Here is a 24,147-nt window from a genome sequence, read left to right as displayed (position 1 = left end):
TGAAAGCTGACACCACTGACACCATACAGTCCATATTGGGAACTAGAACTTTCATTTTCCTCAGATAACTTGTACTCCCCTTATATCTCCAGATACATTGTTTAGTCCGATAACGGTTCTGGTGAGCACAGGAGGGGATGTGACGTCATTTTACCTGCAGTATAAATTATTATCATTTCCCTCCTCTGGGGAAGATTTATTTTACATATCCCTGAAGCTGATTCTGGCTTCTAGTCAATGGTTTATCCGGATGTATACAGTATATATATGACAAGGCAGACTACTTCATGTAACATTACATCTTCATCTCAGATTGTAAGCGGATTGGATTGGCCTGTGTATGGGATTCCAGATCAAGTCATGGCAAGGTACACGTTGAGCGTTGAATATCTGGTTGTAGAGAGATCACGGGGGGGATTTGTATATCTGTTGTCACATGTTGCTGAGTTACTGATTTCTTACACGACATTTCCAGACAGTTGGATGTAATTCATTAATATTTGGAAGTAATTGCTGGCTTGTATTTCTCCCCATTATTGTGGATTAGATCATTGTACTGTTATCTTGTATTGTTTATTATTTATCATCACCTATTATATTTCATCCCCATTTTGTACTGATTTATATTATTAATAAATATATATTTTTGCACATTATTGCGTTTTATTTTGTCTTCCAATTATCACAAATACAGAACTGGGATGTCGGTTACTTTGTGAGAATTAGCAGGGAATCTCCTTCATTCCAGATCCCGCCTGTTTCCATGAATTGTATACGGATTATTTCCTCACAGATAAAGTTCTGACAATTTGTACCGTTCTGGTGTTTTTGATCCTCAGAAATGAGATCTGCCGTCATCAGACATGATGGATTTTCAGACATCTATCCCATAGTTTGTAGACTCTATAACTCTCCTACACACTGAATCATAGACACTGATTGGGGTTATTGTACCCAAGAAATGGCGCAGAATACACCTTTGTCTACATTTATAAGGAAAGACCATTTATTTGTAAAAACAAGAAACAAGCAAAAATGGTAAAAAGTGGTGTTTAAATACCACCAAAATAAATATCTATTTGTGTTAAAAAATTACAAAAATATAATTTGGGTACAATGTTGCATGACTGTGTAATTGTCATTCAAAGTGTGAGAGCGCTGATAGTTACCAGACGGCCTGGGCAGGAAGGGGGTGGAAGGGTCCGGTATACAGGAGGTAGAAATATTTATTTTTAAACAGACCTCCAAGTGTTTGTGAAATCTCCCACCACAAAATGTACTCAGCCAATCACAGGACAGGACTCCATTTTTATTCCTCTCCTGCTATCAATGGCCAACCCGGTCCCACACTTCATCCATGTCTTTGGGGACCTCTGATCTCCTTATGGACTGTTTCTTCCATGATGAAGATCAGCCATGGAGTATATCTGAGGTGTATATCAGGGTGTGCTTCTTTCCCACATGAGAGCTGGGATGTCCAGCAACATTCATCTAGAAGACATTTCCCACACTCAAGGCACTAATACACCTCCAAGGTTGTGTGGGACCCCTGATGTACAGGAAGACAAGACTTCAGTGAGGAACATTTCCCTCACTCAGGACAGGAAAGTGGCTTCTCCTCATGTGAGATCTCTGATGTCTTGAAAGATGGGACTTCACTGAAAAACATTTCCCACACTCAGGACAGGAATACGGCTTCTCCCCCGTGTGAGATCTTTGATGTGTGTAAACACTGGACTTATCTAAAAAACATTTCCCACACTCAGGACAAGAATATGGCTTCTCACCTGTGTGAGACCTTTCATGTTTGACAAGATCTGATTTTTGTGCAAAACATTTCCCGCACTCAGGACAGGAATAAGGCTTCTCCCCCGTGTGAAATCTCTGATGTCTGTACAGATGGGACTTCTGTGAAAAACATTTCCTGCACTCAGGACAGGAATATGGCTTCTCTCCCGTGTGAGTTCTCTGATGTGTGTAAAGATTGGACTTTTGTGAAAAACATTTCCCGCACACAGAACAGGAATAAGGCTTCTCCCCCGTGTGAAATCTCTGATGTCTGTAAAGATAGGACTTGTCTGAAAAACATTTCCTGCACTCAGGACAGGAATACGGCTTCTCTCCTGTGTGAGATCTCTGATGTGTGTGAAGACTGGACTTGTCTGAAAAACATTTCCCACACTCAGGACAGGAATACTGCATCTCCCCCGTATGAGATTTCTGATGTCTGTACAGATTGTGGTGGTTTATGTAAGGATATATATTATTTATAAAGGGCGTGTCCCTTTCCCTTAGATGAAATATTACAGTGCCTCCAGCCGTTAAAATACGGCAAATATTTAGTAAACCAATAATTTGGACACCTTGATAACTTGATCACCACTTATTATTATACCTTGAATTCTTTTAGCCAATATGATTTCGTACCATACACACAAAATTTGCCTTATAATAGATAAATATAAGAATTTATTTATGTACAAAAATTATATATATATTAACACAAAACGCAAAAGACTGGTGATAAATGAATATTGGTACACACAATCAAAAATATATCCTACCAATGTAAGACACAATAATAAGGTCTCTAACTAATTACATCAATATCACAATTTTTAAATGATATGATTATTTATTAAATTTATTAATAATTAATAATTTTGAATATCTCAAAGGTTATATTCTCACAAGCCGTGGCCATAGGATTGCAAGAAGCAAGCCCTTGATATATGATACTCTGGTTATTAATATTCAATAAATTATGAAATATGAAAAAAAAATTATAATATGGCAACAAACGATTTTTTTTTACAGTAAAACAGGATCTCTCTACATATATCTAACTACCCAATATTGTTGTGATACACTAAGATAATTTTATGATTCCACACAACAGAGAAAATAGGTAATACAAAATCAAATAAACATCTCACCACACCCGGAATTCAGACTAGGCAACTCTCCCGTGGATTTAGCTGGCAGTGGAACGCCTTTAGACTGATATTATAGGGCAAGTGATAGATATTCAGTATGGGAGAATGTAGGAAGTTATAAGGATAGAGGTTTAGAAATTTAGTTAAAGTTTTAGGAAGTTTGAAGGGATGGAAGAGTAGTTATTCAGCAGAGATCTTCTTCAGATGTCAGGGTCTTCTTTTGATGAGGTCTCTTCTTGAGCTTTTTCTTGATGAGGTCCTTTTCTGTTAAAGGTACAAGGGCTTTTATATCCACTAATCCATTGTTCTAAGATACCTTCCCACCAGGCTTCTTGATTGGCTAGTTGAGAAATGTGTGTACATAAGCTATTTCTCACCTGCCCGCCAGGTGGCGGTCATGTATCATAGAACAATTTGAGTATTTGAGATGACTCATACCTTGGGTGGAATCTTAAGGTAATTTCAGGAATCAAATATACGTCTTTTTCCAGATATAAGTGATCATACCTATAATATTCTAAATAGGGACCATGGAATATAGGTGTATATTCAGTTATTCCTTCTTGAAATACCATCCTGTTTGTTTCCTGATAAGACATGTAACTAATGCTAGTTTATAATACATCTTACTTCCCATCATCTCAATACTCAAGTTAGTGATATATAGTTCCCATTTCTGAATATTTAGTGGTGTGTAAAATCCATAACATCTTATTTATAATATGTTTTTGTAATATATTTTTGTAATTATATACAGTCAACTTTTAGACTTAAATGTCCTGAATTTCACCTCTTTGTTTTAGAATCAACATTTTCTATGTGTAGGAAAAAAAACTCTCTGTTTGCCTGGCCCTTGTATTGGACTCATGGTAAACAACTGTTAATGCTTTCACCCTTGGTGAACAATAGTATATTGTAATAGTTTCAGAGGTCTGTTGGTTCATCACACCCTGCAAGTTTTGGTTAAGCTTTCAACCAGTTGAGTTCTCATCTCATTATTGTTAAAATGTTTGAAAGTCGAAGTCCTATCTGGCTATTTGTTTGACTTTCTGTATATGCATTCTTCTCAACCTCAATATACAAATAGTCCTTGTTGACAGTTCAAACAGTCTTATTGTCTTGGAAAAGTCTTACTTCCCCCATTCTCTCCATTTCTTTAACTAGAATCCTTGATGGTTCAACCAAGACAAAATTAACTCTTAGCATCCGGCTATACTGAGCTGTTTGTCATATAATATTATGTCTTGATAAAGTCATATTTTTGAGACATAATTCAAAAGGTCCACAACAAATCCCCCTTTTTTTGGGGTACAGGCACGTGTAGAGGGGTGTCTGTATCGAAAAACATGAGTGGGACTTTTGGTTAGAGTGGTCGTTCGTCTTCTCCGGTGAAGTGAATGAAATACAAAAAAAAAAAAAAAAATATATAATTTTTTTTTTTTTTTTATAATAAAATAGCAGCGGTGATGCTGGTTGGTCCTCAACTTGACTCGGCGTCTTTAGATGGACACTTCTGATGACGATCCTGGTCTTGTGATGAGGCCGGCCTGGCCTGGCACATCCACCTTGGGGTCCATGGGTCCTCCGCACGACAGGTCTCGTAGACGGTCTCCTAGGCGGGTCTTTTCCTCTGGACTGGCCCTTGGTGGCCTGGGACATCAGGTTATCGTCTCCGGATCGATCTCTGGCATCTGGTCTTTCCCACAGGACATTATAGCTTCCTTCTAGGGTCCGGTCATTGACACCTCCGATCGCCGGTCTGGTCATAGTCTGGGCCTTCCTTTCTAAATTATTAAAATGAACAGTTTAAGTATTGGATATACATAAAATTATATTACTGGATCCTGTAAGGCAAAAGATTAATGATATGTTCAAAGGAAATTTAAGAATGATCTCAATATCTCCAGATAGGAACTGGTGGGTTAGTCTTCCAACAACTGCAATTGAGACTTTGGATGGCAAGCACGTAATTGATTGATGTGCACCCATCTATCACTGATTTCACCATACCGGGTAACCTGCAATTTATATGCGACCGGAGAGATTTTATCAATGATAGAGAACGGACCTTTCCAAGATGGAAGGAATTTCCGTTCCTTGATCTGGTCTCTTGCAAAGTTGTATAGATAGACCTTGTCACCAATCTCATATTCCTTCTTGGAGGTTTTGAGATCATAGTATGTCTTAGCACTAGTTGCAGCTCTTTCCAAATTTCGCTGGGCAAAGGCAAAAGCATATTGCAGATGTTTACGTAAATCCTCTATGTACTGGTGTGTGGTGGTAGCATTGATCAAATTTTGATCTGTAGTGCGATACAATAAGTGCTGGGGCAGTACCATCCGTCTACCTGTCATCAGTTCAAAAGATGACATTTTTGTAACTGTATTCGGAGTAGCCCTCAACGCCATCAGGACCAGCGGGAGTTTGACATCCCAATCTTTGCCTGTTTCCTTAACAAATTTCTTAAGGACGTTAACGATGGTCTGATTATATCGTTCTACACCACCACTAGAGGCTGGCCGATAGGCGATATGCAATTTCCTTTTCACCCCCAAAATTTTCCACAATTTGGCCATCACTTCGCTAGTGAAGTGCGATCCTCTATCAGACTCTATCCTCTGAGGTAGACCAAAACGTGAAAATACATGATTTATTAGCAATGCAGCACATGTCTCGGAGCTGTTATTTGGTGCTGGTATACATTCGACATACTTGGTGAATAAACATGTAACTGTTAACATATACCGATTTCCTCGTGAAGATTTTGTTACTGGCCCAATAAAATCCATCTGAAGGTCTGACCAAGGCATACATATCCCCCTCTTCTGGAGAGGTGCTCTGTGAGTTGGCTTGGTAGGTTGAAATTGGGGACATATTAGGCAACCTTGGCAGTACTCCTTCACATCACGTAACATATGAGGCCAGTAGGCATAATCCCGCAGGATCTCATACGTGATCTTCTCTCCACGATGACCGGAAGTGGGAGCATCATGGGCATGCTGTAGCATCAAACCTCTAAATTTAAGTGGGACGACCCATTGTTGTACGCCACCCTTTGAGGTTCGTATCAACAATCCCTGGCATAAAGAGAATTGGGATTTGGATTTCATTAAGATACGTAAATCCTCCTTCCCACTACATACTTCCTTATTTATGGGATTTTGGTTGGGATCTTCTATATGACTATAAAACAAGCCAATTATTGGGTCTTCTTTTTGGGCAGTAATTAAATCCTCACTAGGAGAATCGTGACTCCACTGTAATGCATTCGGATCACCAGCTGTTCTGGCCTGTTGCCTGGTGACAGCTTCAACCTGTACGGTACCTAAAAATTGATCAATGTCTAACAGTTCACCGGTGATTGCCCCTTCCTTGGCTAGAGAATCGGCCAGATCGTTCCCTTCTTTCTCGGCACCTAGAACCTTGGAGTGGCCTTTGGTCTTCTTGAAGTGCAGGGTGAGATCATTGGACCTTACCAGTTCATCGATGTGACAAAAGAGCTTACCATGTTTCACGGGTTTGTGATTACTCTTGTTCATGTTGTTTCGCTTCCACCTAGGGAAATACTCCACAAAACTATTCCTGACATAATTGGAATCGGTTATGATGGCACACTCTCTGATGTTGAACTCTATAGCCATCTCAACTGCTCTAAGAATTGCAGTAAGTTCAGCAACCTGACTGCTCTTTGGTCCAAGTTTGTATCCCACAGAAATTGGGGTGACACCTTGGGTCCAAACGATTCCAATACCTGCCACTAGTTGGAGCTGTTCCCCATCCTTGTGATGAAAAGCACAACCATCCACATATACACACGGCAGCTGTTTACAGTATTCTTCATCGTAAACCTTGTAAGGAGAGAACAGTTGTTCTTCCAGAAAGTCAGTGTCCGGGGCCTCCATAGTAGGCGTAGTTGCGGAACAATCATGGAGCTCGGCTAGGCCCTGGGCTACTGGACTTTCCTTGTTCTGTTTGTACCGAATTTCAAGAGGCCACCCTTGCAAAGACAAAGTCCAAGCAGTGATGCGGCTATTAGACACATTTCCTCCCTTGATACGTTCACTCTTTAAATACTGCAAAGGCTGGTGTGCCGTTTCAACAATGATTCTCTCTCCCTGAATGTAACTGCGGAAATTCTGTAATGCCCACACGGTGGACAATAGAGCTTTTTCACAGTCACTGAACTTTACTTCAACCGGGGACAAAGTTTTACTGGCATAGGCAATCACCTTACTGACATCATCACGTTTCTGGTAAAGAACGGAACTCATACTTACCTGCGTAAATCCTGTCTCTAGATAGAAGCTCTTACCCCCTTCAGGATATCCGAGACATGGGGCCTGTGTGAGATGTTCCTTCAACTCCTTCATGGCGTCTTCCTGCTTCTTACCCCACGACCATCCGACATCCTTCTTCAGTAGGTGAAGCAACGGCTTGCTTATCTCGGCGTAATTATCAATAAATTTACGCGAGTAGTTTACCATACCTAGGAATGATCTCAATTCTTTAAGGTTAGTAGGGACTTTACAGTTTAGAACCGCCTCTACCTTCTTCTTTTGTGGGTTCAAACCTTCAGCAGTAACTTCATGGCCTAGGAAGTTTCCCTTCGTGCGACACCACTGGGCTTTTTGTAAGGAAAGTTTAACTCCTGCTGTTTTCAATTGGCCCAAAACATGTCGAAGTTCTGTAATATGCTTGGCCATATCAGTACTTTTGATCAGGATATCGTCCACATATGCCAACGTCCCCCTTTCGAAGGCGTCTGGCATGGCCTTGTGCATGAACACAGCAAATTCATGTCTGGAATTTATGAATCCGAAAGGCATTCGCACCCAACAATACTGTCGATTCCCAAAACTGAAAGCCAGTTTGTATTGGTCTTCCTCACTCACCTTAATGGTCCAATACCCCTGTGTACAATCCAAGGCTGTAAAAACGTGGGATCCTTGGAGCTGAGTGAGACATTGGTCTATGTATGGGACAGGCCATCCTGACATGTACACACGCTTGTTTAGCTGACGGAGGTCAGCGCACAAACGCCATTGTCCATTGGGTTTTAAAATACCCAGGATCGGGTGGTTATAGGAGCTGTGGATGGGCCTAATTATACCCCTTTCATGTAACTTCCTGATAATCTCAGCTAGAGATTCATAGGAAGCTAATGGCAACCTATACTGTCTTACGAATACTGGTGGGGCATCTGGATCTGTTTGGATCCTAGCGATGTGTAGGTCAGTAGTCCCACAATCGTAAGAATCCTTGGCAAAGATCTCTTGGAATTCAAGGAGAAGCTCTCGGAGCAATTGTCGGTCAAGATCACTGGAACACGCATCGGCGAGGGCCACCATCTCTTCCACTAACTCCTTGAATCCAGGAAAGCTTTCCGGCTGACCTGTCTCGTATGCCTCTTCAAGTTTTGTGGTGAGGTCATTGGGTATGTGATGTGTGTGTGTGTTCTCCTGCCATCCAGGTTCTTTGGGGTACTCTTGTTCTTTGATTGGGTGATCAAAGACAATGGATGTCTCTTCAATTCTACAGGTACCATCTTTAGAATCGAACGGATAAATGGACTCTACGGTGAAAATACCCTCTGGTAATGAATGGAATGTTTGTTCAATTAATTGTTCCTCCGACAAATATTCATCGGGGATGAGTCCAATCACCTGGTTAGTGACCCCAAAGGTGTAATATTCAGTCTCTACCGCTAGACCAATAAGGGTCTCTTTGGGTAAGACGATGTCCTGATTGGACAGATTATGTATGTAAATGTACATCGGGAATTGATGTGTGTTGACTAGGGGCGTGTGTGTAATGTTCAGTCCCTCCCCCTGCATTTTATGGGAGAGGCATACTAATGCATCTGACCCCTTCAGTCTATGTCCCTTTTTAACTTGGATGGGGAGTATGAAATTATTTATGCCCTTAGGAATTGTAATCTTTTGGGCTACCTGGACTTCAACAGCATAAGGCATCTGTTGCTGGGATTTTAAAGCTAAGTCCAGATTTTGGTATTTCTCGGGGTCCCCCTTTAGTCGACTCCATAAACAGTCATTAATTAGGTCGACTTGCACTGCAAAGCGATGTAATACATCATTGCCAAAATAAATTTTAGTTTGGGGATTATCCAAGACTAGGAACACATGGGTGGCTGTTTTGTTTCCTACAGTGACATTTAAGAGACACTTGGCTATTGAATTGTAATCATCAGAGTCATCAAGGGAGTCTGAAATCCAATGACGCTGAGGTGTGGAGAAACGGATCATTTCCATTTCGGTCAGGTGTTTTATCAGCCCATGGCTTACAAAGCTGTGTTCCTGTCTCAAATCTAGTTTGGCATATTTTGACCTATTAAGACCATTTATCCGGATGGGGATAAACAAGTCGCTGTTAACCCTTTCAATACCTGTCAAGAATTGGGTGTGATCTCCCCCTTTTCTTGGTTTATCCTCCCGATGAAAAGATATCGTAAGGATGTCATCTTGGAGGGAAATATCTTTTATTTTATCTTGGGGAATTTTAAAAATGTGATCCTCATCTCTTCTGATAGGGTTATGGTCATCAGGTTGGATAACTGTGACTAGAGATGAGCGAATCGAACTTGGCGAAGTGGAATTCGTTTCGAATATTAGGAAAAATTTGATTCGCATCGAATCCGAATTTTAGCAAACTTCGGATGCACGAATCGAAATTTCCCCGATCAGCCGGCAAAAGTGTCACTGCAGAGAGCTCCGCTATTTCTGACAGTTCTCTGACAGTTCTGACAGTTCATTTACAGCGGTTGAAACATTGTATCTATTTGTTTCCATTTAGGATACAGATGTTTTTATTCGGAAATAAATAGATACAATGTTTCAACCGCTGTAAATGTGAAGGAACTGTCAGAGAACTGTCAGAAATAGCGGAGCTCTCTGCAGATACACTTTTTGCTGTACTGGAATTCTTCTTCTTTTCATTCTTCTTCTTTTCATTCTTCTTCTTCTTTTCATTCTTCTTCCTCTTCTTTTCATTCTTCTTCTTCTTTTCATTCTTCTTCTTTTTTTCATTCTTCTTCTTCTTTTCATTCTTCTTCTTTTCATTCTTCTTCTTTTCATTCTTATTCTTCTTTTCATTCTTCTTTTCATTCTTCTCATTCTTCTTTTAATTCTTCTTTTCATTCTTCTTCTCATTCTTCTTTTCATTCTTCTTCTTTTCATTCTTCTTTTCATTCTTCTTTTCATTCTTCTTCTTCTTTTCATTCTTCTTTTCATTCTTCTTCTTTTCATTCTTCTTTTCATTCTTCTTCTTTTCATTATTCTTCTTCTTCTTTTCATTCTTCTTCTTCTTCTTTTCATTCTTCTTTTCATTCTTCTTCTTCTTTTCATTCTTCTTTTCATTCTTCTTCTTCTTCTTTTCATTCTTCTTCTTTTCATTCTTCTTCTTCTTCTTTTCATTCTTCTTTTCATTCTTCTCATTCTTCTTTTAATTCTTCTTTTCATTCTTCTTCTCATTCATCTTTTCATTCTTCTTCTTTTCATTCTTCTTCTTCTTTTCATTCTTCTTCTTTTCATTCTTCTTTTCATTCTTCTTCTTCTTCTTTTCATTCTTCTTCCTCTTCTTTTCATTCTTCTTCCTCTTCTTTTCATTCTTCTTCTTCTTCTTTTCATTCTTCTTCTTCTTCTTTTCATTCTTCTTTTCATTCTTCTTCTTCTTCTTTTCATTCTTCTTCTCCTTCTTTTCATTCTTCTTCTCCTTCTTTTCATTCTTCTTTTCATTCTTCTTCTTGTTTTCATTCTTCTTTTCATTCTTCTTCTCATTCTTCTTTTCATTCTTCTTCTTCTTCTTTTCATTCTTCTTCTTCTTCTTTTCATTCTTCTTCTTCTTTTCATTCTTCTTTTCATTCTTCTTCTTCTTTTCATTCTTCTTCTTCTTTTCATTCTTTTCATTCTTCTTCTTCTTTTCATTCTTCTTCTTCTTTTCATTCTTTTCATTCTTCTTTTCATTCTTCTTTTCATTCTTCTTCCTCTTCTTTTCATTCTTCTTCCTCTTCTTTTCATTCTTCTTCCTCTTCTTTTCATTCTTCTTCTTCTTTTCATTCTTCTTCTTCTTCTTTTCATTCTTCTTTTCATTCTTCTTCTCCTTCTTTTCATTCTTCTTTTTCTTCTTTTCATTCTTCTTCTTCTTTTCATTCTTCTTTTCATTCTTCTTCTCATTCTTCTTTTCATTCTTCTTCTTCTTCTTTTCATTCTTCTTCTTTTCATTCTTCTTCTTCTTTTCATTCTTCTTCTTCTTTTCATTCTTCTTCTTTTCATTCTTCTTTTCATTCTTCTTCTTCTTTTCATTCTTCTTCTTCTTTTCATTCTTTTCATTCTTCTTCCTCTTCTTTTCATTCTTCTTCTTTTCATTCTTCTCATTCTTCTTTTCATTCTTCTTCTCATTCTTCTTCTTCTTCTTTTCATTCTTCTTTTCATTCTTCTTCTCATTCTTCTTTTCATTCTTCTTCCTCTTCTTTTCATTCTTCCTCTTCTTTTCATTCTTCTTCTTCTTTTCATTCTTCTTCTTCTTCTTTTCATTCTTCTTCTTCTTTTCATTCTTCTTCTTCTTCTTCTTCGTCGTGCCCCGTGACTGCCCAAATGAGTGAAGTGTGCGGTGATTCTAAGATCGACGGCACTCATCTGCATGTCATACTGACTGACAGTATTATTTCTCTTCCCCAGCAGACTCCAAGGGCATTTAAATTAAAGGTACAGTGTTCTGCACTAATATAAAGGCTCTCTGAAGCCTAGAAACCCTTTTAATAAGTTAAATTCGCGGCGAATAAATTCGCATCGAATCTAATTTCTCCCGCAAATTCGGCGAATCAGCCGAATCAAATTTTTGAATAATTCGCTCATCTCTAACTGTGACATCAGGAAGTTGCCTATTCCTGAAATGGATTTCCAAGGAACCAGGCCTTTCTTCCACCAGGTGGCAGTGTTGTCGGGAATGGGGAGTTTGAAGTTTCCCATATTTAATCGGGGTATTTACCTGTGACCACAGTACTTGGTTCACACAGTCAACTATTGTGTTCAGCCTTTTTAAAAAGTCCATCCCAATTATCATGTGGTGCTGGGAGATGCTGGCAATGATGATGGGGTGTCTCAGTTCCTTGTTACCCAGTTTAAGCTTTAGCCAGGCGGTGCCTGTGACTTGTAAAGGGTCTCCACCTACACCAATGAATGAGCTGTCAAAGCTTTTAAGTCTTGGCTTAGTGGGCATGACATTCGCCACTTTATTAAAATGTTCCTGTGACATGATGGTAGCTTGGGATCCAGTGTCTATTAGGCCGACAATAGAAAGATCACTGGCATCCTGCACCTGCACCGTGGCATAATATCTCCCATCAGATTCAGTCAGCTCACACATGAAATTGGTGTGGTTGAAGATCTGTGGGCCCTTCAATGACATATGACTGGCTCTTATCTCACCGCATGTGGTGGACGCATCACCCTTATCCTTCCTGGCGGGACTCTTGGAATGTTTCAAGACGGAAGCACAACTAGAAGTTGGCGTTCCGTCTGGCTTGTCAATCCCGACGACTTCCGACGCCGCGACTATATTAGGGAAAATAGATGGACACTGAAAAACAGGAGAGGAATTAATAACCAACAACTGGTCCCCCTTTGCCCGAGAACTAGATTCTCCATTAGTGGGCATGTCAGGGACGGGACACACATCTCCTGTCATTTTACTCAGTGTTCTCCCCTGTTGGTTTAAGGCTTGGTTGTTTATGAATTCTGTGACCCTTGGTTGGTCACAGAAGCTGCTCCTAAAAAAGGATTGGAAGAATGGTTAGTGACAAGCCTGTTCATTTGTTCAGCCATTTTGCTGATCTGCACCTCTATTTGCTCGATGCGCTTAGAGGAGGCATTCTGGTGATTCTCCCTTTTCCTGTACTTGCAGTTGTACTGCGGACGGGATTGGCTAGGAGACCCGGAGTCAGAATTGCTGCTCCGGTCCCGACGCCATGGCCTTGCTCCCTGAGGTTTCTGGTTCTCCCTGTAATTGAGGGGAATCTGGGGTACTGTATCCACCCTTTGAGCTTGAGGGTGTTCCTGGTGTTGAGGGAATCTTTGGAAGTCAGAGTTCCTATTAAAATTGGGGTTCCTATTGAAATTAGGGTTCCTATTAAAATTGTTGTTTCTATAAAAATTTCTCTGTTGGTTCTGGCGAGTATAGTAGAACCTCCGAGGATACCATTGACCCCTTTGGTTCTCATCACTATAGTGGGCATTTTCATACCTTTTATTCTTTTCACTTCCACTACCGTAGTTCCCTGGCTTTTGTCTATCCTTCCTCACCCACTGGGTTTGAGGGGCAAAGCTAGGGGCCTCCTTTACTTGCTGGGTTTGAGGTGCAAATCTAGGGGAACCATTGGGTTAACTCCAACGGACTACTTCCGCATACGATTTCTTCTCCGCCTGCAAATTTAGATTTGGAGGGGAAACGGTAGTGGCTGCCACTATCTTGGGACTATTCTTGTGCTCTCTTTTTATCCCGCCCTCACTGGACTGTTGGATTGAGAACAGATAGTCACTCTCTTTCACCAGCCAATCAAGAGAGCGTCCCTTTCTGTAATCCTGAGCAAGTCCCAATTTTATGTAAGCAGGTAATGCTTCATAAAATAGAGTCTTGAATTCTGGCTGGTCAGGATTGGGATCCTTCTCAGCCAGGATATATGCATTTATGAGGACGGCCAGAAATTCTGCAGGGCTTTGGTGAGGACCACACTTTAAATTGTAGGCCGCAGCCTTGGCAGAGGTAACAGTTCTATAAGGCCCAAATTCCATGTGGCACCTATGTTTTACCTCTCTCCAGGACTGATTGGAAAAGGCCTTCAAGGTATCAAAGAATTGCCGGTATTTTTCTTCAAACACCCATGGCAATAATTCAATTTTGGTGTGGTCATCCCTAATGCCTAGAATTTCTAACGCTTGTTCATATGTTTTCATATGTTCAGTAATTTCCAGGGACCCTTTCTTGGTGAAAATAGGAATGGTGTCTTTCAAAAATTGAATGACCTTTGGGGTGTCATATCTTCTGAATGACCCCCGGGACTTCCCTTCCTGCCTATATGAACCCTCATACTCTTCTTCTGCATGCTCTGGGGTATATCTTTGGAGCCTAGGGGGCGACCTATATTCCGTCTCTGTCTCACTATCAGGTACTTCACTGTGATATGGGTATTCCCGTTCATCAGCCTCCTGCTTAACTGGGTAGGTCCGGTTCTGGACTCTAGAATTTATTTGGGCAGTTAACCTGACAATCTGCTCCTCCAGTGCTTTTTGCTCAGACCTTACAAAAGCAACTTCTGATTGGTCATTCTTATCCCCTGGATGAACATTAATTTCAACAGGAGATATCCTTCCTGATCTAAAGAACTCTACTTCTTGTTTTAAATCCTGATATCTCTTTTTAAATTGTTTTAATTCCTGAAAACTTTCCTCATATAAGCCTTGAGCACATTGAATGTCTTTGACCAATCTAGCTTGATGCTCCTTGGATTCGTTGAGACAAACACATGTATGGTCAAGCTTCTCCCTCAAGGACTCAATTTCCTGATCTCTGTCTTTCAAAAGGTGGCGGGCTTCTGACAGGTCCTCCCTTAAAGCTGGTGTTTGCTGGGCAGCTTCACTGCTCATAAACCATAACATGGGCCAGGCTTCTAGAAGTCTGTCACTGCTTTTATTATTTTCTGCTTCAGCAAATGCAAAAAAAACCTGACAAACCGACCTTCTTCGTTAAACAGGTCCTCAGAGGTGCTCATAGCTTGCTTTTTCTCTTCTGCTACTAATTCCTCAATGTTATCCCCTAAATCTAATCCTAGATAATCTATTACCGTACATTCTGTATACCTTTGCAAAGCATCGCAGGATTTTCTAGCTCTCTTAGGAGTTTCCTCCTCAACATTCTGGACAGCTACCTTTTCCTTGCTATGCTTGGAAGAGGTGGATCCGTGGTTACTGGATGCCATTTTTATACAAAATATGTTTTTGACAATGGTATAATCACCAGTGCGTTTTGTATTATGGTACGATTTCTTTGGCTCTCAGCAGTGCCTCCAAATTTGTCCTGTGGTGATTTATGTAAGAATTTATTCTAAATACGTAGGGTGGTGTCCTCTCCCTTAAACAAAATATCGCAATGCCTCCAGCCGTTAAAATACGGCAAATATTTAATGAACCAATAATTTGGACACCTTAATAATTTGATCACCACTTAATAATATACCTTGAGTCCTTTTAGCCAGTATGATTTCGTACCATAGAAACAAAAATTGCCTTTTGATAAATAAATTTATTTATGTACAAAATTTATATATATATATTAATACAAACGCAAAAGACTGGTGATAAATGTATACTTGTACATACAATAAAAATATGACAGGCTAATTCTATATGATCCATAGATAATAGTAAATAGAGGAAAAATCTAATTTAGGTATAAGTTGTAACCTTATAGTGCTTCAGCAATTATTTAAAATTTCTCGTGGCCATAGAGAAAAAAGAAAAGTATCTCTGATAAATTGCACTACAACAAAACTACCGATCAGTGAAATATGAAATATATACACTCAATACCAAACCAAATACTTTTTAGTGATAATTATGTATATAATCTTAATATTCCTAAACACACAATACAAATGCTATAAGTCTTTGGAAAATTGGAAATATCAAATAAAATACAATATCCTAGCAGTCTCACCACTCCTAGAACCTTGATTTTGAGGACTCCCCAGTGGGATGCAGTTGGGCCTTCAAATGGTCCTCAAGACAAAATGGCAGCTGGACTCCTTCAGCAAAATGGCCGCAGGTAGCAAGTGAGAGATAGTGCATTCTTGATTGTAGTGTTTAGAGTAGAGTATAGATATTATATAAGGAAAGTAGATCAGAAGAAGTAGCTCAGTATAGTCATAGACGTGTCGATAAAAGTCTAGATCAGAAGTGTCATAGAAGAAGTTTAGAAGTCTTGAAGTTTAGAAGATTGTTTTCAGATTTTTAAGTGTCAGATTTTCAGCTTGATTGAGTATGAGGTGTACGGCCTTTTTATACCATACAATCCTTTGTTTCAAGGGACCCTCCCAACTGGCTTCTTGATTGGCCGGTCAAGAAGTGTGCGTACCTAGAGATATTCCTCACCTGTCCACTGGGGACAGTCAGGCATCCAAGGAAATTTGTGTTTTAATGACTCATGCTTTGATTGAAACCAAAATGTCTTTAGGTATCAAATATATATGTCCTATTCAAGTATAGTTGATTTCAATACTAATTCTTGGATAAGGATCATAGAAAGATATATGTACATTCAGTTTCTCATTTCCCTGATATTTAAGCTGTTTTGAGATAGCTGATTTCTTTGGAAATGTACAATTGACACCAATTCATAAATCATCCTATTCTTTATCATTTCACACTTAATTGAGTGGTATGCAATACCCAACTTTGTTGAATATATTTTGGTGTGTGGAAACATACCCTTTATAAGATCCCATTGATATAAACCACATTTTTCTTTGTATCTTAGCTGACCCAGATTTTACCTTGTTCTGAATGTACAGTTCATGGGAATGTGACGGAGAACCTTATCCATTGTTGAGTAATTAAGGTAAATAGACTGGCCTGGAGTTAAAACCTCAGTTCAATAGCATATTGTCACATTTCACGGTTTGTTCATCACACTTTCCAAGGTTTTGTGTGAGCTTTCAGACAATCAGGTTTGGTTCCCCTATTGTCACTTCCAGACCTTGTATATGTTCACCTGCAGAAGTCCAAATAGTGGTGTTTGACTCTATAATTAAGTTCCCTGCAGGTGAAGTCTCCTGGCTTCCCATAGACCATGGTACTTGTTTAGATGACACTTTGCAAGGTCTTAGAAAAAGAATCAGATCCCACCATTGTCTTTTCTGGTACTCTTGTTTGATCACCTGTAGAAATTCAAATAGTAATATTGTGTCTTGAACAAGTCTCTTCCACTCATTGTGTGTGTGTGGTAACCTCTTGAAATATCCCTTGAAATTCACCCTAAAATGTTAACCCCTGACAGTCAGCTGGGATTCCCAATTTTGGGATAATATTATTTTTCTTAATAAACAGTCCCCAAAAGTCACTACAATCCACATCTCCAGTATGTTCTTGGTAGGGCTTAAAGTCCATCCTGAAGATTCTTGGGGTTTCCCTTACCACAGGGACAGACACAGAGGTGGCTTCTCTGTTCTTTGTAGCCTCCCACTCTGTGTGTCTCTTTTGTGTCTTTTCAGTGACTGCAAGTTTCCTTTCTGTAGTGGCACCCTCCCCCAGAATGGCCATCTCTAGCACCAGATAAGCCATGGGCTCTTACTGGATTTCCCAGGTAGCTCTGGTACATCCTCACCGGGTGGTGCCTGACCCATGTCAGTGCCCAACTCCTGTTGGCCAGCTTCCTCCAGTATTCGGACCAGCTGTTCTTTAGTAAGTCCCCTGTAGCTGAGACCCAACTCTCCAGCCTTTTCTTGTAGGCTGGGACGGTCAGAGACTGCAGACATACTACAGGAGATGGTCAGAGACTGCAGACATACTACAGGAGATGGTCAGAGACTGCAGACATAGTGCAGGAGATGGTCAGAGACTGCAGACATACTACAGGAGACGGTCAGAGACTGCAGACATAGTACAGGAGATGGTCAGAGACTGCAGACATACTACAGGAGACGGTCAGAGACTGCAGACATAGTACAGGAGATGGTCAGAGACTGCAGACATACTACAGGAGACGGTCAGAGACTGCAGACATACTACAGGAGACGGTCAGAGACTGCATACATACTACAGGAGACTGTCAGAGACTGCATACATACTACAGGAGATGATCAGCAATAACAGACATACTACATGAACATAGCTACAAATTTTCAGAAACATTTCCAGGGACACCTTTTCTGATGAACATCCAGCAAGCCATTAAAGGTAGAGAATGTATTTCCTATTAAATCTATTCTGGAGAATGCCGGTCACATCCGTTCAACATTGTTCTCCATAGACCTCCAAGTGTTTGTGAAATCTCCCACCACAAAATGTACTCAGCCAATCACAGGGCAGGACTCTATTTTTATTCTTCTCCTGCCATCAATGGCCAACCCGGTCCCACACTTCATCCATGTCTTTGGGGGCCTCTGATCTCCTTATGAACTGTTCCTTCCATGATGAAGATCAGCCATGAGTTATACAGGTGAAACTGGAAAAATGAGAATATGGTGCAAAAGTTCATTTATTTCAGTTCAGCAACTTAAAAGGTGAAACTAATATATGAGATAGACTCATTACATGCAAAGCAAGATAGTTCAAGCTGTGATTTGTCATCATTGTGTACCTGTATCTGAGATGTACATCAGGGTGTGCTTCTTCCCTACATGAGAGCTGGGATGTCCAGCAACATTCATCTAGCAGACATTTCCCGCACTCAAGGCACCAATACACCTCCAGGGTTGTGTGGGACCCCTGATGTACAGGAAGACAGGACTTCAATGATGAACATTTCCCTCACTCAGGACAGGAAAGTGGCTTCTCCCTCGTGTGAGATCTCTGATGTGTGTAAAGACTGGACTTCTGTGAAAAACATTTCCCACACTTAGGACAGGAATACGGCTTCTCCCCTGTGTGAGATCTTTGATGTGTGTAAAGATTGGACTTCACTGAAAAACATTTCCCACACTCAAGACAGGAATATGGCTTCTCCCCTGTGTGAGATCTCTGATGTGTGTAAAGACTGGACTTCACTGAAAAACATTTCCCGCACTCAGGACAAGAATGTGGCTTTTCTTCAGTGTGAGATCTCTGATGTGTGTAAAGACTGGACTTATCTAAAAAACATTTCCCACACTCAGGACAGGAATACGGCTTCTCCCCCGTGTGAGATCTCTGATGTTTATGAAGATTGGACTTCTCTAAAAAGCATTTTCCACACTCAGAACAGGAATACCGCTTCTCCCCCGTATGATATCTCTGATGTGTGTAAAGATTGGACTTCACTGAAAAACATTTCCCGCACTCAAGACAGGAATATGGCTTTTCCCCAGTGTGAGATCTCTGATGTGTGTAAAGACTGGACTTCACTGAAAAACATTTCCCGCACTCAGGACAAGAATACGGCTTTTCTTCGGTGTGAGATCTCTGATGTCTGTAAAGACTAGACTTCACTGAAAAACATTTTCCACACTCAGAACAGGCATACGGCTTCTCCCCTGTGTGAGATCTCTGATGTTTATGAAGATTGGACTTCTCTGAAAAGCATTTTCCACACTCAGAACAGGAATACGGCTTCTCCCCCGTGTGATATCTCTGATGTGTGTAAAGATGGGACTTCTGTGAAAAACATTTCCTGCACTCAGGACAGGAATATGGCTTCTCTCCCGTGTGACATCTCTGATGTGTGTAAAGACTGGACTTCTGTGAAAAACATTTCCCACACTCAGGACAGTAATGTGGCTTCTCCCCTGTGTGAGATCTCTCATGTCTGTAAAGATGGGACTTCTGTGAAAAACATTTCCCACACTCAGGACAGGAATGTGGCTTTTCCCCCATGTGAGATATCTGATGTTTATGAAGATTGGACTTCTCTGAAAAACATTTCCCATACTCAGGACAGGAGAAGCTCTTCCCTGTTGGAAGGCCGGCCCGGTCCCACACAGTCTGAGGTTCCTCAGGATACGAGGAATCCGATGGTCCATCTACACTGGGTGGTGCCGGATGGACATTGGGGGGAGCCGGGTTTTCTCCTGGACTATACTGTGTGATGTCCTCATCTTCTACTTTCCAGTCTGGAGACAAAGTGAGACAATCCTCGGAGGTTTTCCTCATCTCCCGGCCATGGACTAAAATACAAAGACAAAGAGGATTACTTAGACAGGAGCTGATTGGTTCCCCCAAACCAGGACTCCGCCCACATCAGGCAGCTTGGTCTCTGAGGAGCTTACAATTCCACCCTCAAGGGAACTAGGAAATGGCTCCTCTGATCTCCTACCAGGTCATTTCTTTATTCATGGACCTTAGTCAGAGAGTGAGGAAACAACCAGAACTGTCTTTTATAGGAGGGACAGTGATGAGGGGATTATAGGACGAGGGTCCCCACCCCCTCTATCACTCATCACCATCTTCCCAACACAAGAAGTACTGCACTTCCTTATTTAGTCCATGATTTAGTCATGAAGAACAGCGGGGCTGAGCCCCACCAGAGGTCAGAGAGTGAGGATGGGGGGAGAACAACCAAGATGAAGACTGGACTGATCCTGAAGACCACCATCATTGGGGTATTGACTCCTCCCTCATTATCACTTTCTGTTTAAGGGTCCAAAGTTGGAGGATGTTATCACATTATTATCACCATGTAAAAGTCTGTGCTCCAATCACATCATCCGATATAAAATGTACAGCTGGGAGGAAATGGGTGTAACAAAAGAGAATCCATATTATGTGTTTATATAGCAGTGGGGGGAGGGGGGAGAGCAGAAGTCAGGACTATGGAATGTACAACATGGAGTATATAGTGCAGGGGTCAGGAGTATGTAATGTACAACATAGAGTATATAGTGCAGGGGTCAGGAGTATGTAATGTAAAGCATAGAGTATATAGTGCAGGGGTCAGGAGGATGTAATGTACAACATAGAGTATATAGTGCAGGGGTCAGGAGTATGTAATGTACAACATAGAGTATATAGTGCAGGGGTCAGGACTATGTAATGTACAACATAGAGTATATAGTGCAGGGGTCAGGAGGATGTAATGTACAACATAGAGTATATAGTGCAGGGGTCAGGACTATGTAATGTACAACATAGAGTATATAGTGCAGGGGTCAGGAGTATGTAATGTACACCATAGAGTATATAGTGCAGGGGTCAGGAGTATGTAATGTACAACATAGAGTATATAGTGCAGGGGTCAGGAGTATGTAATGTACAACATAGAGTATATAGTGCAGGGGTCAGGAGGATGTAATGTACAACATAGAGTATATAGTGCAGGGGTCAGGAGGATGTAATGTACAACATAGAGTATATAATGCAGGGGTCAGGACTATGTAATGTACAACATAGAGTATATAGTGCAGGGGTCAGGAGTATGTAATGTACAACATAGAGTATATAGTGCAGGGGTCAGGAGGATGTAATGTACAACATAGAGTATACAGTGCAGGGGTCAGGAGTATGTAATGTACAACATAGAGTATATAGTGCAGAGGTCAGGAGTATGTAATGTAAAGCATAGAGTATATAGTGCAGGGGTCAGGAGGATGTAATGTACAACATAGAGTATATAGTGCAGGGGTCAGGAGGATGTAATGTACAACATAGAGTATATAGTGCAGGGGTCAGAACTATGTAATGTACAACATAGAGTATATAGTGCAGGGGTCAGGAGGATGTAATGTACAACATAGAGTATATAGTGCAGGGGTCAGGAGTATGTAATGTACAACATAGAGTATATAGTGCAGGGGTCAGGAGTATGTAATGTACAACATAGAGTATATAGTGCAGGAGTCAGGAGTATGTAATGTACAACATAGAGTATATAGTGCAGGGGTCAGGAGTATGTAATGTACAACATAGAGTATATAGTGCAGGGGTCAGGAGTATGTAATGTACAACAGAGTATATAGTGCAGGGGTCAGGAGGATTTAATGTACAACATAGAGTATATAGTGCAGGGGTCAGGAGGATGTAATGTACAACATAGAGTATATAATGCAGGGGTCAGGACTATGTAATGTACAACATAGAGTATATAGTGCAGGGGTCAGGAGTATGTAATGTACAACATAGAGTATATAGTGCAGGGGTCAGGAGGATGTAATGTACAACATAGAGTATATAGTGCAGGGGTCAGGAGGATGTCATGTACAACATAGAGTATATAGTGCAGAGGTCAGGAGTATGTAATGTAAAGCATAGAGTATATAGTGCAGGGGTCAGGAGGATGTAATGTACAACATAGAGTATATAGTGCAGGGGTCAGGACTATGTAATGTACAACATAGAGTATATAGTGCAGGGGTCAGGACTATGTAATGTACAACATAGAGTATATAGTGCAGGGGTCAGGAGGATGTAATGTACAACATAGAGTATATAGTGCAGGGGTCAGGAGGATGTAATGTACAACATAGAGTATATAGTGCAGGGGTCAGGAGTATGTAATGTACAACATAGAGTATATAGTGCGGGGGTCAGGAGTATGTAATGTACAACATAGAGTATATAGTGCGGGGGTCAGGAGGATGTAATGTACAACATAGAGTATATAGTGCGGGGGTCAGGACTATGTAATGTACAACATAGAGTATATAGTGCAGGGGTCAGGAGGATGTAATGTACAACATAGAGTATATAGTGCAGGGGTCAGGAGTATGTAATGTACAACATAGAGTATATAGTGCGGGGGTCAGGAGTATGTAATGTACAACATAGAGTATATAGTGCGGGGGTCAGGACTATGTAATGTACAACATAGAGTATATAGTGCAGGGGTCAGGAGGATGTAATGTACAACATAGAGTATATAGTGCAGGGGTCAGGACTATGTAATGTACAACATAGAGTATATAGTGCAGGGGTCAGGAGTATGTAATGTACAACATAGAGTATATAGTGCAGGGGTCAAGAGTATGTAATGTAAAGCATAGAGTATATAGTGCAGGGGTCAGGAGGATGTAATGTACAACATAGAGTATATAGTGCAGGGGTCAGGACTATGTAATGTACAACATAGAGTATATAGTGCAGGGGTCAGGAGGATGTAATGTACAACATAGAGTATATAGTGCAGGGGTCAGGAGGATGTAATGTACAACATAGAGTATATAGTGCAGGGGTCAGGACTATGTAATGTACAACATAGAGTATATAGTGCAGGGGTCAGGACTATGTAATGTACAACATAGAGTATATAGTGCAGGGGTCAGGAGGATGTAATGTACAACATAGAGTATATAGTGCAGGGGTCAGGAGGATGTAATGTACAACATAGAGTATATAGTGCAGGGGTCAGGAGTATGTAATGTACAACATAGAGTATATAGTGCGGGGGTCAGGAGTATGTAATGTACAACATAGAGTATATAGTGCGGGGGTCAGGAGGATGTAATGTACAACATAGAGTATATAGTGCGGGGGTCAGGACTATGTAATGTACAACATAGAGTATATAGTGCAGGGGTCAGGAGGATGTAATGTACAACATAGAGTATATAGTGCAGGGGTCAGGAGTATGTAATGTACAACATAGAGTATATAGTGCGGGGGTCAGGAGTATGTAATGTACAACATAGAGTATATAGTGCGGGGGTCAGGACTATGTAATGTACAACATAGAGTATATAGTGCAGGGGTCAGGAGGATGTAATGTACAACATAGAGTATATAGTGCAGGGGTCAGGACTATGTAATGTACAACATAGAGTATATAGTGCAGGGGTCAGGAGTATGTAATGTACAACATAGAGTATATAGTGCAGGGGTCAAGAGTATGTAATGTAAAGCATAGAGTATATAGTGCAGGGGTCAGGAGGATGTAATGTACAACATAGAGTATATAGTGCAGGGGTCAGGACTATGTAATGTACAACATAGAGTATATAGTGCAGGGGTCAGGAGGATGTAATGTACAACATAGAGTATATAGTGCAGGGGTCAGGAGTATGTAATGTACAACATAGAGTATATAGTGCAGGGGTCAGGAGGATGTAATGTACAACATAGAGTATATAGTGCAGGGGTCAGGAGTGTGTAATGTCCAAATAGAGTATATAGTGCAGGGGTCAGGAGTATGTAATGTACTACATACAGTGGATATAAAAAGTCTGCACACCCCGGTTAAAATGTCAGATTTCTGTAATGTAAAAAAATGAGACAAAAATAAATAATTTCAGAAGAGTTTTCCACCTTTTCCATCGGGCAATATTTGCCCGATCTTTCTTGTAAAAATGCTCCAAATCTGTCAGATTGCGTGTCATCTCCTGCGCACAGCCCTCTTCAGATCACCCCACAGATTGTCCATCGGATTCAGGTCTGGGCTCTGGCTGGGCCATTCCAAATCTTCCATCTTCTTCTGGTGAAGCCATTCCTTTGTGGATTTGGATGGATGCTTTGGGTGGTTGTCATGCTGAAAGGTGAAGCTCCTCTTTGTTCAGCTTTCTAGCAGAAGCCGGAAGGTTTTG

The 24,147-nt window shown here is 40.7% G+C and overlaps 1 protein-coding gene across 1 annotated transcript in view; it reads right to left on the bottom strand.

Moving 5' to 3' along the window:
• Window positions 1-1,572: 1,572 nt before the first annotated feature.
• Window positions 1,573-24,147, bottom strand: part of LOC149468148 (uncharacterized) — a 71,226-nt gene continuing 48,651 nt past the window's right edge. The window contains 2 exon segments of the mRNA XM_089670683.1: window positions 1,573-2,220; window positions 18,221-19,621. Of these exon segments, the coding sequence (XP_089526809.1) occupies window positions 1,573-2,220; window positions 18,221-19,621 (2,049 nt within the window).

The sequence above is a fragment of the Staurois parvus genome, unplaced genomic scaffold (assembly GCF_062004578.1).
Source record: "Staurois parvus isolate SC_StPar_1 unplaced genomic scaffold, SC_StPar_1.0 ptg000092l, whole genome shotgun sequence".
Classification (NCBI taxonomy): Eukaryota; Metazoa; Chordata; class Amphibia; order Anura; family Ranidae; genus Staurois; species Staurois parvus.
The sequence above is the reverse complement of the archived record's forward strand: the minus strand, read 5'-3'. Positions and strand labels throughout refer to the sequence as shown.